The sequence below is a fragment of the Kogia breviceps genome, chromosome 13, assembly GCF_026419965.1.
Source record: "Kogia breviceps isolate mKogBre1 chromosome 13, mKogBre1 haplotype 1, whole genome shotgun sequence".
Classification (NCBI taxonomy): domain Eukaryota; kingdom Metazoa; phylum Chordata; class Mammalia; order Artiodactyla; family Physeteridae; genus Kogia; species Kogia breviceps.
In genome coordinates, this window is record NC_081322.1 from 11,039,596 (window position 1) to 11,053,264 (window position 13,669).

At 40.9% G+C, this 13,669-nt stretch overlaps 1 protein-coding gene across 8 annotated transcripts in view; it reads right to left on the minus strand.

Moving 5' to 3' along the window:
• SMAP1 (small ArfGAP 1) overlaps positions 1–13,669 on the minus strand; it is a 220,853-nt gene that overhangs the window by 87,573 nt on the left and 119,611 nt on the right. For all 8 annotated transcript variants that reach the window (XM_067011371.1, XM_067011370.1, XM_067011368.1 and 5 more), the window contains one exon: positions 7,728–7,861. In XM_067011371.1, the coding sequence (XP_066867472.1) occupies positions 7,728–7,861 (134 nt within the window). The remainder of the gene's footprint in view (positions 1–7,727; positions 7,862–13,669) is intronic.

Below are 13,669 nucleotides of genomic sequence, written 5' to 3' on the forward strand. Positions count from 1 at the left end.
TAAAACAAACCTGCACAACCGCATGATTCACGCAAAGTTTAAGTTCTGACTGCCTAACAACACTCTAGTTCCCAGTTTCCATTTGTAAAGACGGCAGGGGAGCTCACAGGAGGCTGAACATAACATCGACCGCAAGCCGTCTCATTTCACAAAATTAGTACGCTTCTAGAGACAGAATTTATCATAACTCCATCCCAAACATACTATGTCAGAAGGCGGAAGAGGAGAAAACTTCTTCAGTGTGTTCAGCCACTTTCATCGCCAACCTCTTACATCTTTTACACCCCAATTTTACCACTGAGGACGCACACAACATGACCACAACATAAAAAGTACCTGTCACTTCAGATGCTTTCCTACCTACAAAGTAGTTAAAGTAACTATCAAGTCCCTTTTGCCTGTCTCCCTGATTTGGCCTGATTAGCAATTCAAGCTGAGGTGACAGAATACAGCAAAGCTTACTGATGAAGATTAGCCAGAAATCCATGATGTTAGTAGCTTGCTTAAGAAAAATCCTTTCCTAAGAAAAATCAAAAGTTTAAATTAAGACAAGCAGGTCAATGCTATGACAAATCTATTGCCAAATTAAACTAAAGGCTACACCAAGTTACCTTACAGTAGGTTTTTCCGGGAATGACAAGGTTATCATAGAAATCTATACCTGTTTATTTAGCTAGTGATTTTCTCTTTCTGAAAGAAAATATGAAGAGCAAAAAAGTTTGTCCAAAACATTTTCAGAACCCGTCTTTCAGACTTAACCCAATAATCTTGTCACATTCTTTTGAATTACTGAAGAGTTCAGAACATTTTTATCCTCTGGGGTGGAATTTGACTTTCGGAAAAAGTTGAATCACATCTCTAACTGTGATACACCGTCTTTATTCTAACACAGATAATGAAAATGTATTTTGAACTGCTGTGGTAACCAAAGAAGACTAGGCATACAATCAAAGAATCTCAAGCACGGAAGAGACTTCAGTTGTCCAAACTGCTCCCCACCTGCCATCCAATGCTTGAACCCCAGCTACACACCTCCAGGTGCTTGGCCAGCCTCTGCACAAACCATCCAGTGATGGTAAACTGACTCCTCCCCAAGGCAATAATTTCGGTTTGGCGTGGCTTGAAATGCTGAAATACTGCCTTCTAGTACCTGCACACGTTACCTCAGAACTTCCACACACTAGCTTAAGTTAGACTCCCTATGGTTGCCGTATTTTTGGAATTTTACAAGTATATTGGAACATGCGGAGAAAAGGGGGAAAAATGGAAAGCAACAGAAACAACGAAAAAATTAAGAACTGATGGAATACAAAGGCACAGGAAAGAAAGCCAGATGATTATTTAAATTTTAGATGTACCAAGCTACAGGTAAATAGACATCCAGCAATCTTAATATTTAAGAATATACACAATTACCATGACTGTGGGCAAGATTTTCCATAATGAAACACTGAAACAATTTCATAAACCCTTTTTTCCTGTTTCCGTATGAAACATCTAGAAGTTCCGTTAATACTGTTAAAGAGCAGCTGTTAATTCTGATATTCTGTTCTTTATTCTACTCAAATGCACCATGTTATCTAGCAAAAAAAAAAAAAAATCCATGCCTGGTAACATCTATTCCTTTAACTTCTATCGTTGCATTAGCATTATCGTTGCTTTCTATGTTTTATGCAAAACATTTTTCACAAAGCAACAAGGTTTTCAATTACTTCACAAGAGTTCTTCAATATACAAATATGAGTAGATAATGTAAAACCATGTTGAAATTCCAGTGCCTTGGAATCAACCTAATGGGCTAACTTAACTGCAGCCTCACCTAACACGCTTGGGAAAATTACCGATTACTTCATGCCAAGGATATCCAAGGTTTCTTAAGGCATGATGAATCCATGAATACCAAAGGTTTCGAGCATACGATCTAAAAGAAGAACTGAAACTCTATAGAAGTCACTACTGTAAAGAGAGGGAAAACCAGAAAAATACTGGCTGAACCCACAAGAGTAACTGAGTTTTCCACATGGGGAAAGACAAAAGAGTAAAAAGGCTAAAGACAAAACTGTATAAAGTCTCCAGCAGGAGGGAAAAGCAGAAAAGAAACAGGAAAAAAATACAGCGACTAAATAACGAAACAAAACAAAAGAGGAGGATGGTAACTTTAAAGAAAAAGCTTCAAGGAGGCAGTGCGGCGAGTCAGGGAAGCAGGGAGTCCATGGCGGAGGTGGGCGGAGGTGGGCGGAGGTGGGCGGAGAGCTGGGCGTGGCCGCACCACGCGAGTGACTGTGCTCTTTGCGAGCTGCGCAAACTCAGCAGAGCGACGGGAACAAAAATGAGCTAGCAGAGACAGAAGTCAGGGAAAGAAATGAAAGAGCAGGTAAAGACCTTACTCAAGAAACTCGGCTGCTAAAGGACGGTGAGAGCTAGTCGCTGGAGGACCGTGGCCAGCCACCATGAGTGCCCGGTAAACGCTAACTGGCGAACAAGCAAACCGGCGAGAAAAGGAGCACGACAGAGTCGAGGGCTGTTTGCTGGGGGTCAGAGGGTACAAGGGAAACTTTTATGAAAGGCGGCAGTGAGGCAGCGTGTTTCAAAGAGGAGGAAAGAGTTTAAAGATGTCTCCAAATGAACATATTTTTTTTAATTAGGTGGACAAGCAGGAAGGAAGGCTGAGAATGAAAATAAAGGCAGAGAAACCGGCACCCACCACCTTCCTCCACCCTGCCCCTAGAACTCGAGAACAAACAGCTGGAAGTCAGGTCGGAAACATTCAGAGGATGGGTGGACAGAAAATGAAAGGAGAGCTTCTGTTCTTCTGTTGTAACAGTAAACGACGATGTGAGGAGAGCTGGGTTCAAATACCCCTCCTAGTCCAAAGTGTAGTCCAAAGCTAAAGCACAAATGGTAAAGCTATAAAGACACGGAAGGGAAAATGCCTACCAAATGTTGAAGGCGAGTCCACTATGCCTAGGGAGACTGGATATATTTTATACATGAATACATTTTAGTTGTGTGGGTGTTTCCAAAAAAATACCAAGTACCATATTAATAAATGACACTAGTAAGTAGTAAAACAAAGAGCGTGTGAGAGACGATTACGATTTATAGATACATAAAATGTTAAAAGTGGTCCAAAAGTTATCAATTTAAACACCAATTATACGGAGTATACTTTCCACTATAGACAAAGTCTCACTAAGGTGTTTTATTGGACAACACAATTTACATGACTATCTACAAAGTGAGCTAAGAAACTTTACTCTTCATTTTTTTTAATCCCCATTTCTTTTTTTAAAAATTTATCTTTTTTATTGAAGTACAGCTGATTTACAGTGTTGTGTTACTCTCTGGTGCACAGCAAAGTGAGTGATTCAGTTATACATATATATATATAATTTTTTTCATGTTCTTTTCCACTACGGTCTCTTGCAGGATATTGAATATAGTTCCCTGTGCTATACAGTACGACCTTGTTTACTGTATTCTTTATTTTAACTCCTTCAATACAGACACTGAAAAATGAATAATTAAGAATTTTTAAATAATGGGGGAAAATGGTAATCAAGACGTGGAGTTGATGAACCAGCAAAAAATTTAAAAGAAAAGCTATAGTATTTTATAAAACTATTGAAATATTGATCCTTTCCAACAATTTGAGAAGTACCCAACAATAAACCCAAGATCAAAGACATTTAATGTATGAACCACGATTAAAAAAACTGTTTTATTAAAATTTAAGGTGAATAACTCTATTTCCATTCTATGAAAATATGAATGTTTTGGTAGATAAATTATTTTCTTTTAAAAGTAAGCATACAGCAATACTAACACAGCTATAACATGACAGATGCCCTAAACAGTGACTGCCACACAAACACATATATAAATAATTGACATAAATATGATGTATATGTAATATCAGTTGATAAGAAGTCCTGAGGCAACACTTAGTATGTTAACAAAAACCACTTTTATTCAACAGGGTGATGGGGCACAGAGATTAGATGTTTCCACATTTACTTATAAAATACAGAAAATAAATAAATAAAACCAAAACGAAGTATCATCTTTGAAAATGAGAGACACGATCCCCATGACATGTCCGGGTGGTGCGGGGGAGACCCAGAGCAGAACTGACCACACGCAGTGAAAGCATTTCTCTTACTCTACGAGCAAGTATCGCCCAAGCAGTTTCTACGCTAAATAAATTCTTACATCGTAAGGATCTGGAACACTAAATCACACTGCGATCTTCACTTTCCCCGATCTGAGCCCAGACTCAGTTAATAAGAACGCACTCCGAAAGACAAAAGTTCCAACGCACAGCAACCTAAGGGAACAGAAAACAGTGCACCGGCTGCCCCTGGGGGTCCTGACTAGAAATGGACACAAGAAACCTCTCCCTAGTGATGGACGCGCTCAGAGATTCTGTACCGGGGTCCTGCTGACGCACACAGTCAGTTCTGCCCATGCGCGGCCCCGTGCCCAGGAACTCCACCATTTCAGGTAAAGGACGTGAGCATCCACGGATTTCGGTGTCCGTGGGGGTCCTGGAACCAGCCTCCCGAGGATACAGGTGGACTGTAAAGACATCTATCTGCCAAGGTACGTAAAACTCACTTTATACCTCATTTTTTAATGTAAATAAATAAATAGTGCCAAGGGTGGATAGAACAGGATTGTAAGGAACACACCTACCACCACAGGAAATAGGATCTGCTTAAAGCTGCATAAGGAGTGACCTCAACAGACAACAGATGCCACTACCTAACCACTCATCTCTGAATGCCTTACCATCCAATACCACTAAACGTGAATTATTTCTCACAGATATTCTCAAAAAGTAACTCTTCTATACTCAGTAATACCACACAATGGGTCCATTTGTTTGTTTACTCAGTAGTTCAGTTAGCAACCAATTCATCACAGCAGATTCACTAGGGAAGCTAAATGCTTAAGATCAGAAAGATACTCAAAGCAGCAATAGTGACGGTTTGCACAGTGAACAGAAGGACTAATCCTACTGATAACTGACAAGTCAACGTTACTGAGCGTTCAAGACGTGCCCCTCTAGGGCTTCCCTGGTGGCGCAGTGGTTGGGAGTCCGCCTGCCGATGCAGGGGACACGCATGAGCCATGGCCGCTGAGCCTGCGCGTCCGGAGCCTGTGCTCCGCAACGGGAGAGGCCACAACAGTGAGAGGCCCGCGTACCGCAAAAAAAAAAAAAAAAAAAGATGTGCCGTCTAAAAAGAGCACAACACTGTAAATCAACTAACCCTCAATAAAAAGCGTGCCAGGCACCAGTGTAGATACTTTACCCATGCTAACTTAGCTGGTCCTCACGGCCCCTGCAGGGGGACAGTTGCCACCCCACCTCGCAGACAAAGGCGCTCAGGCACCCGTGCTTGGGCATCCTGTCAGCACCGCCCAGGCCTACCTGGCCATCTGGCTCCAGAGACAACTTTCTCAATCACTTTGCTCTGCGGCCTCTCTAGAACCAGCGGCCTTAAGACAACCCCTGTGCTCCACAGTGTGGAGCCTGGGGGCTCGGCCAACCGCTTCTTCCTCTTCACTGCACAGCAGTCCAGGGCCAGCTTCCGAAGAACAACTCTGGCTTTGCCTGAAAAGAGTCGACAAGCCCCCCCACAAGATCTGTCCATGTGGTTAGGCTTCCCTGCTCTTCTTTAAAGTGATACTTCATTGTCTCTTCAATTTGATTTTGCAATAGTGCACCCTACCTTTACCCTCCTCACCTGCAGGAGGAGCCCCATGGCTTACGAAGCCACACAGAGAGCATCCTCTGTGAGAAGTACTCAACAAAAATCTTGCATTCGGGGCTTCCCTGGTGGTGCAGTGGTTGGGAGTCCGCCTGCCGATGCAGGGGACACAGGTTCGTGCCCCAGTCCGGGAAGATCCCACATGCCACGGAGCGGCTGGGCCCGTGAGCCATGGATGCTGAGCCTGCACGTCCGGAGCCTGCGCTCCGCAACGGGAGAGGCCGCAACAGTGAGAGGCCCACGTAGGGGGAAAAAAAAAAAATCTTGCATTCAAAAGGAGTAATTCTTATTTGAAGAAGCTGACAGTTGGAACCATGCAAATGTGTTCAAACACAATTCCAAAGACTGTATATTACTTAATAATTGCTTTCAAAATCCTTACACATTTACTAATATAGGATCTTGCTTTGTACCTATAACCAATCCCACAGAAAACCAGTGAACTACAGCCCTCTGTTTGGGAAGTTATGCTCTAAACTATTAAAAAAGAACAGCTGCCTACTTCAAATAACCTGCTACTCAACTCCTTTCAGCAGCCTAGTTGAGAAAAATAATATTTCTGGAGAATTTAATTGTCCAGGGATTACACGTTTTCTCCTTAGTTTGAAATGAACCATTAAAAAGGCAATACACTGGGTCTTGAATGTTCTGTACCTCCATAATCCATTACAAACACCAAGTTACACTTTCAAGCTACACGCTTTCTTGAAGACAACTTAAACAATGTCATGAAATCTGTCACCACAGCTACTACAGAGATGTTACTAAGAACACTGCCTCATAGAAAATGTTCAAAAAGCTCTGCTTCCTTGATTAACAAGTAAATTTTATCAAGGATCTCGAAAATACACAAAGTTTCATATTTCCTTTTATGCTCTAGCCAGCAAAATGTTCAAAAACTAGTCTAAGACTAAACTAAGTAAATTATGCTTGACTTTATGGCCTGAAAAATCTCTATTCTATTTTTTCTTCCTTTGAGTATTTTTGAGGTTTAATTTTTTTAAATATTTAAATCTTTGCTACATCTGGAACTTCCTTTGGCATAAATATGTCTTCAGTATAGAAATTTTACTTTCTTTAACCAAGTCTATGTATCGTTTTTTAATGACCACTCCCTCCCAGCATTCTTTTCTATTCTTTTCACCCTCACCCCACCCCACCCATGCCAATTTTTATGTTATTTTTGTTCTTTTATGATTGTGAGGTTTGTGTGTGTATCACTGAAGTTCAACTACATATACCTGTATATTTAGGCTTCATGCTGACTAAAAGTAATTTGAAAAGGTCATAAGAAAAAGTTATGTAATTTCACCGTGAACTATAAAATAAAACCAGTAGAAATAATCATTTTTACGTTAGCAATTAACCTTAAGGACTAGCAAGTATGATTTTGAGAATTTAATACTGTCACACTGGAAAAAGGGCAAGCCCTTAAAATTACAAATTTATCTCTAAAAAGCTAAACCGCTCGAAACAAGCCCAAATCAGTCACGAGAACATCTGCTAACTGGGCAGTCTTCTGACTCCTTGGCCCTATCTGGCTATGGAGAACACCCACCCCTGCACAGAAGGGAAGGCCTTCCAGTTGGCCCGCAGGAAGAGGTGGTCCGTTCTTCGTCTTTACCCAAGCGCCCTCTACTGACAGCAAAGCAAAACAGACTACGGAATTATAGCTGCAAATTTCATCAGCACAAGGAAAAGAAATTTATTTTTTAAATACTTCAGAATCAACATTTTAGGTAAAAACAGATTAAAAACTGACTTTACTATAGAACCAAGAAAAAAAAATCTGTGAACTGACAATTCAGATAACACTCGAATTTTGTATGTGGCATATTCCATATTTCATTCAATATACTACTTTTCAATGTTAATCCTTAGGTGCAAGAAGGATTAAAGATTATAAATCCATTTTAAATATTTTCAATAATTTCTCGGTAGGGAAATGTTTACCTGGATCTGTTCCGGTGTCCATTGGTCTAGGTTGACTGACTTGACCCTGGATATATGAACCCCAAGATTCCTATGGATGCCAGCACATCTGATGCAAATAAACACACCAATATTCCAGGAAGCCCATCGAGGACCTAATTATGGAGAAGAAACAGAGAAAAGCTAGTATTAAAAAATAAAATAAAATGTAACAGCATATGAGAAGCATTCTGGTTCTTTATACAATTGTAATGGAGGGTTACAGAATCCACACGTTCAAATTTTCAAATGGCACAGCAGCAGCTTGCTAAGAAGACGTGTGTCTTGGCTGTGCTGAAAGGTTATAAATCAACCTTCAAGAACCTTAATGAGTTTACTAATTTTCCTTTCCTAGCAGCTTCCCCCCATATCTGTCTAAGAATTTAAAACTACTATATGTGAACAGTTTACTCACTCACCATATTTGAACCAGGAGTAGTAATATCCCACAGTAAAAAGTAAGTCCTTTATTAAATGTGTAGGGTATTGCTTAAAAGATTAACAACAAGTAAAAATCAAAGAGGTTTTAAAAAATGAAACAAATTAGTAGGAAACAGACAACCAACCTAAACAGAAAAATGGTCAAAAAGATATGAATGAGTAATTCACAGAAGAAATGTACAGCCAATAAACACATAAAAACATGCACACCCTCACTGGTAATTAGGAGGAAATGCCCTTGAAAATTACAACAACTTCCATTTTGCAATCAACACACTGGGGGGTGGATTTTTTAATCCATTAACACTGATTGTAGGATGAGAAACAACAAGGACTGCCTCAAGAAGCCTTGTATCAACATGAATAAATCTCAGAACCCTGAGATTAAGAAAAGTTATAGATGAACTAAGGTGTGTTATAAAATGTTAGCTCTTTGGGTCATGGTCAAAAAACTCTGAAAAACACTGTAGGGAAACTCACCTAAGTATACAAGCCTCAGCTGTACTATTCTTCATATCTTTAAATGTATTACTTTTTTCTTTCTTTCTTTCTTTTTTTTTTTTTTTTTTTTTTTTTTGCGGTACGCGGGCCTCTCACTGTTGTGGCCTCTCCCGTTGCGGAGCACAGGCTCCGGACGCGCAGGCTCAGCGGTCACGGCTCACGGGCCCAGCCGCTCCGCGGCACGTGGGATCTTCCCGGACCGGGTCACGAACCCGTGTCCCCTGAATCGGCAGGCGGACTCTCAACCACTGCGCCACCCGGGAAGCCCTCTGTATTATTTCTTGATAATTTTAAATGCTCTTATGATTATCTTCACATATTGCTCATACAATTAAAGTAAAATAGAAAATAAAAGTACTATCTGGAAATTATATCAAATATTCAGAAGCTTATATATAACAGATTTCTATAAATCACTTGATTATGAAAAAAATACAGTAAGAGGTATCAATAAAAACTAAGTTTTTAAAAAATTTAGGTTTCTGTTTAAGTACATACTTTTTATCTAAAAGTGAGAGTGAATCTACAAAATACCACTGAGGCCAATAATTTCAACCCCAAGTAAAACTAAACACATTCCCCCCAAACTCCTTAGGAAAGAGGTTACGCATATACGATTTATGCCACAATATCCTGCTTTTAAATTTAAGTGACACCTATAAACTGACAAACATCTGGGACACGCTCTATTTAAATACGTTTGACTGTCGACAGTGTCAAAATGAGTGAGAGGTCAACAGACCAGCACTGCCCATGTACTCAGCCACCTCTGAGCTGCATAAATTACCCTGGACTAAGTAACAAACTGAGCTCCCATCTGTTAAATGGAATTAGAATGGCTGCTCTCTGTACTTAGGTGAGACACGTATGGAATTTTTAAATTTTTAAAGCACTACTTAAGTGCAAGTTACTGTCATGTTAAGAAATTTCGGTAATCAAAATACAATACTTTTCTTTCTCTAGAGAAGTTCCTACACTGGTTTGTAAAACAACTGTATCTTAACTTTTCCTCTCAGGCAGTGGGTCCAGAGCATGAGGAGAAAACAAAGATTTTCAACACGCTCCAAGTGGGGCTTCATTGTTCTTAAAATAGAATGATTCCCCTCAGAATAATCTGCTACAACCTCAGCCAAATACAAATGGAGACTTTTTTATACAGCATGATTTTCCTGATGTGAACGCTACGGCTGAATGAACTTGCATAATGGGATATGACTGTCCATGCAGGTAAAAAAGCTGTAGCACCCAATACAGTGGGGCATTTTTATAACAACAAAAGAAAGGTAAAAGAAATGTAGAAAAGAAATGTAAAAAAGCCTTGTACAAGAATAATGCTAGCAAAAATTTTTAAATGGCTATATTACTATTGAGCAAAAGCTAGAAATAATTAAATGTCAGATGATGTTTATTTAGGTCTTACAAATTTAAGGCTATGAAAACCATTTTATTGATTCCTGCAAGGGGGAAAAAAAACTTGTTATCACTTACGGGAAACTTTAGCCCCAATCACTTTTTACCAATTGAAATAATAATGTAATTTTGTCAATGTATCTTTCTTTGGAACATAACTATCATAACTGAACAGTATAGTCAAGAACCCCTAAAAATAGACGTTTAAAAGCCTAACCGAAATTACAAATGGGTTATCCACTCTATAAAATTAGCCTTGTGAGCTTACCTAAAGCTGGCTTGATAAAACAGTAGTTGCTTAACATGGCAGTCATGCAGTTACAGGTATGAAATCCTCATTTTCTTTCACCAAACTATTCAATAAGTACTTACCAATTCTGTGCCAAGTAAATGCTTTAAAAGACCATGGACACATGATAAAAAACTAAGTTCCCAGACTCGGGAGGCCACACCAATATAAACAGGTATAACCATTTAAAAAACAATTTGGTGACATGTAATCAAGTTCTAGATGAATAAACCCTTCCACCAAACAATCTATTCTCTCTCTCCCTCTCTTACACACACACACGTGCTGACACATATACACAACACACCCTACAGCAATATTTTAAACAGCAGGTCACAATTCATTAACTTAATCTCAACAAGTATTTATTTTTAGAAGGAAAAAAGATATGAGTGCATCACACAAAGGGTAAATGTAACTGTTAAACTTCTTTAAAAAAATCAGTTGACATACCTATATATATACAGAAATCAGGTCACGTTATAAAATGTTGTTTCTCTGGATCACAGTCAAATAAGGCTGAAAACACTACAAACAAACTCATACATATACTCGGGACCTCCCTGGTAGCACAGCAGTTAAGAATCTGCCTGCCAATGCAGGGGACACAGGTTTGAGCCCTGGTCCGGGAAGATTCCACATGCCACGGAGCAACTAAGCCCGTGCGGCCACAACTCTAGCCCGCGAGCCACAACTACTGAGCCCACGCGCTGCAACTGCTGAGGCCTGCACGCTCTGGGGCCCTCATGCTGCTACTGAGCCCACGTGCTACAACTATTGAAACTCACGCACCTAGAGCCCGTGCTCTGCAACAAGGGAAGCCACCACAATGAGAAGCCCACGCACCTCACTGAAGAGTAGCCCCCGCTCGCCACAACTACAGAAAGCCCGCGTGCAGCAACGGAGACCCAACACAGCCAAAAATTAATAAAGTTATTTTTTAAAAACCTCATATATATACTCAAGAAGCCAGGTAACCAGAATATTTATAGCAGCATGATTTCTAAAAAGATTGACAATACCTTAAAAACGTTCAACAGTATGAGTATCTCCATACATGGAATATCACACAACAGTGAAAATGAACAGGCTGCACACATCAACGTGGTTGAGCGTTACGTCTGTAATCAATTTTAGCACAACGTAAGATACACATAAGGGGCAAGGAGGACCCCAGCTACGGAGACAAGTCTGCTGGAAGGCATGCAGGTCTCACAGAGAGCTTGAAATGAAGTTTAAAGGCTGCCTCAGAGGCCCCTGGCACAGAATATACCAAAACACATCTTGGCAAAGGCTAAACAAGGTGAAGGATGGTAGGGGAGTCTGGGAGAGCTGAAGGACAGGGCATTAGAGTAACGGGAAACTTTCAGGAGCTGACAGCAGAGGCTGCACAGCGAAACACCTCACACAGCAGCAAAGGGACAGGCCCAGACCCCGCGGCAAAGGCCCGCTGTCCTCTTGCAAGTTCACCACAGCACTCCCACTCACACATGCCCTCTCCTGCGTTCCCGCCTCTGCACGTGTTGCCCTTCCGCTCCGAACGAATGTTCTTCTCCAGGCTGCGGCAGGCCAGCTCACTCAGCCACATGCTGCCTGCTCCAGGTGACTTCGGTGACCCCTGCAGCTCCAGCCGCCTCCCCCAGCTACCCTCCATCGTTCACAAGACTTACAACGGTCTCCCCTGAAGTTCACCTAAAAATCTAAGGTGAACAAAAAGACAAATACAGAAAAACAGAAATAGATAAACAGCTGGAGGGTTTAACTATTTTAGCAGCTAAGTCTCCCACTAAGAAAAAGAAAAGAACTGCACGGTCAGTTCTAGATCGGTGTCTCCCAGCGCATGCACATTCCTGGGGATGTGAGGAAAATGCAGGTTCTAATCTGGTAGCCCTGGGCGGTGCCTGAGACTCTGCAATCCTGACAAGCAGCCCAAGATGCCTGTGCTGCCACCACAGACCACATTCAGAATAGCAGGATTCCAGATTATTTTTTGTATAAAATGTCTCACAGATAAAACAGTCCCTTTTCTGCTGACAGCATCTATCTTCATTTGCCTATATGGTTTCTGTCCTTTTCCTCTTCCCATTTTATGTTGTTTGTTACCTCAAATTATCCCTTTTTGTGTTGTGATTTTGTTACCAAATTGATGTAGCTATAGTTATTTTTAATGCTTTCTTTTCCTTTAGTCTTTATGCTGTAATTAAATGTTTAACAACCTATTCTGATATAGAGTCACAATTTTCTGATTCTATTTACCACCTTACTCAAAGTTTGTGTACTTTTGCCTTTTCACTTCAGGTAGAAGAGCTCCTTCCAACATGTCTTATAAGGTAGCTTCTGTCTGTCTGGGAGAGCCTTTATCTCTCCTTCATATCTGAAGGGTAACTTTCCTTGACAGAGCATTCTTGGCTGACAGTTCTTCTCTTTTGGTATTCTCAAAATTTCACTCCCCTCTCTTGGCCTGTGGAGTTTCTGCTGAGAAATCTACTGGTAGCCTAATGGGGGTTCCTTTGCAGGTGACCATCCTTTTTCCCTGGCTGCTTTAAAATTCTTTCTTTGTCATTGACTTTTGATAGTTTTAATATAATGTGTCTTGGAAAAGGTCTTTTTGCATTGAGACAGTTAGGGTTCTGTTAGCTTCCTGGGCTTGTATATCCAGTTCCCTCCCCAGGTCTGGGACGTTCTCAGCTATTATTTCTTTAAAAAAAAAAATTTATTTATTTATTTGGCTGCACCGGTTGCAGCACATGGGTGGGATCTTCGTTGCGGCATGCGGGATCTTTTAGCTGCGGCATGCGAACTCTTAGTTGCAGCACATGGGCTCTTAGTTGCGGCCTGTGGGATCTAGTTCCCTGACCAGGGATCGAACCTGGGCCCCCTGCACTGGGAGTGCAGAGTCTTAGCCACCAGACCACCAGGGAAGTCCCACAGCTATTATTTCTTTAAATAAGCTCTCTGCTCCCCTGCCCCACTCCTCTCCCTCTGGGACACCCATCACCCTAACGCTGCCCTTCCTAAATGAGTCGGACAGCACTCTCAGATTCTCCATTTTGTTTAGATCTTATTTCTCCGTCCTCTTCCACCTGCATCACTGCTATTTCTCTGTCTGCGAGCTTGCTAATTCTCTCTTCCACCTGCTCTGCTCTGTTTCCAGTGTCTTCTAATGTGTTCTTCATCTCCTTTATTGAGCTCTTCAACTCCAGAATTTCTGTTTGGTTCTTTTGTAGCATTTCACTCTCTGTGGTAAAGTAATCCTCCTGTTCATTAATTTTATTCCTGAGCT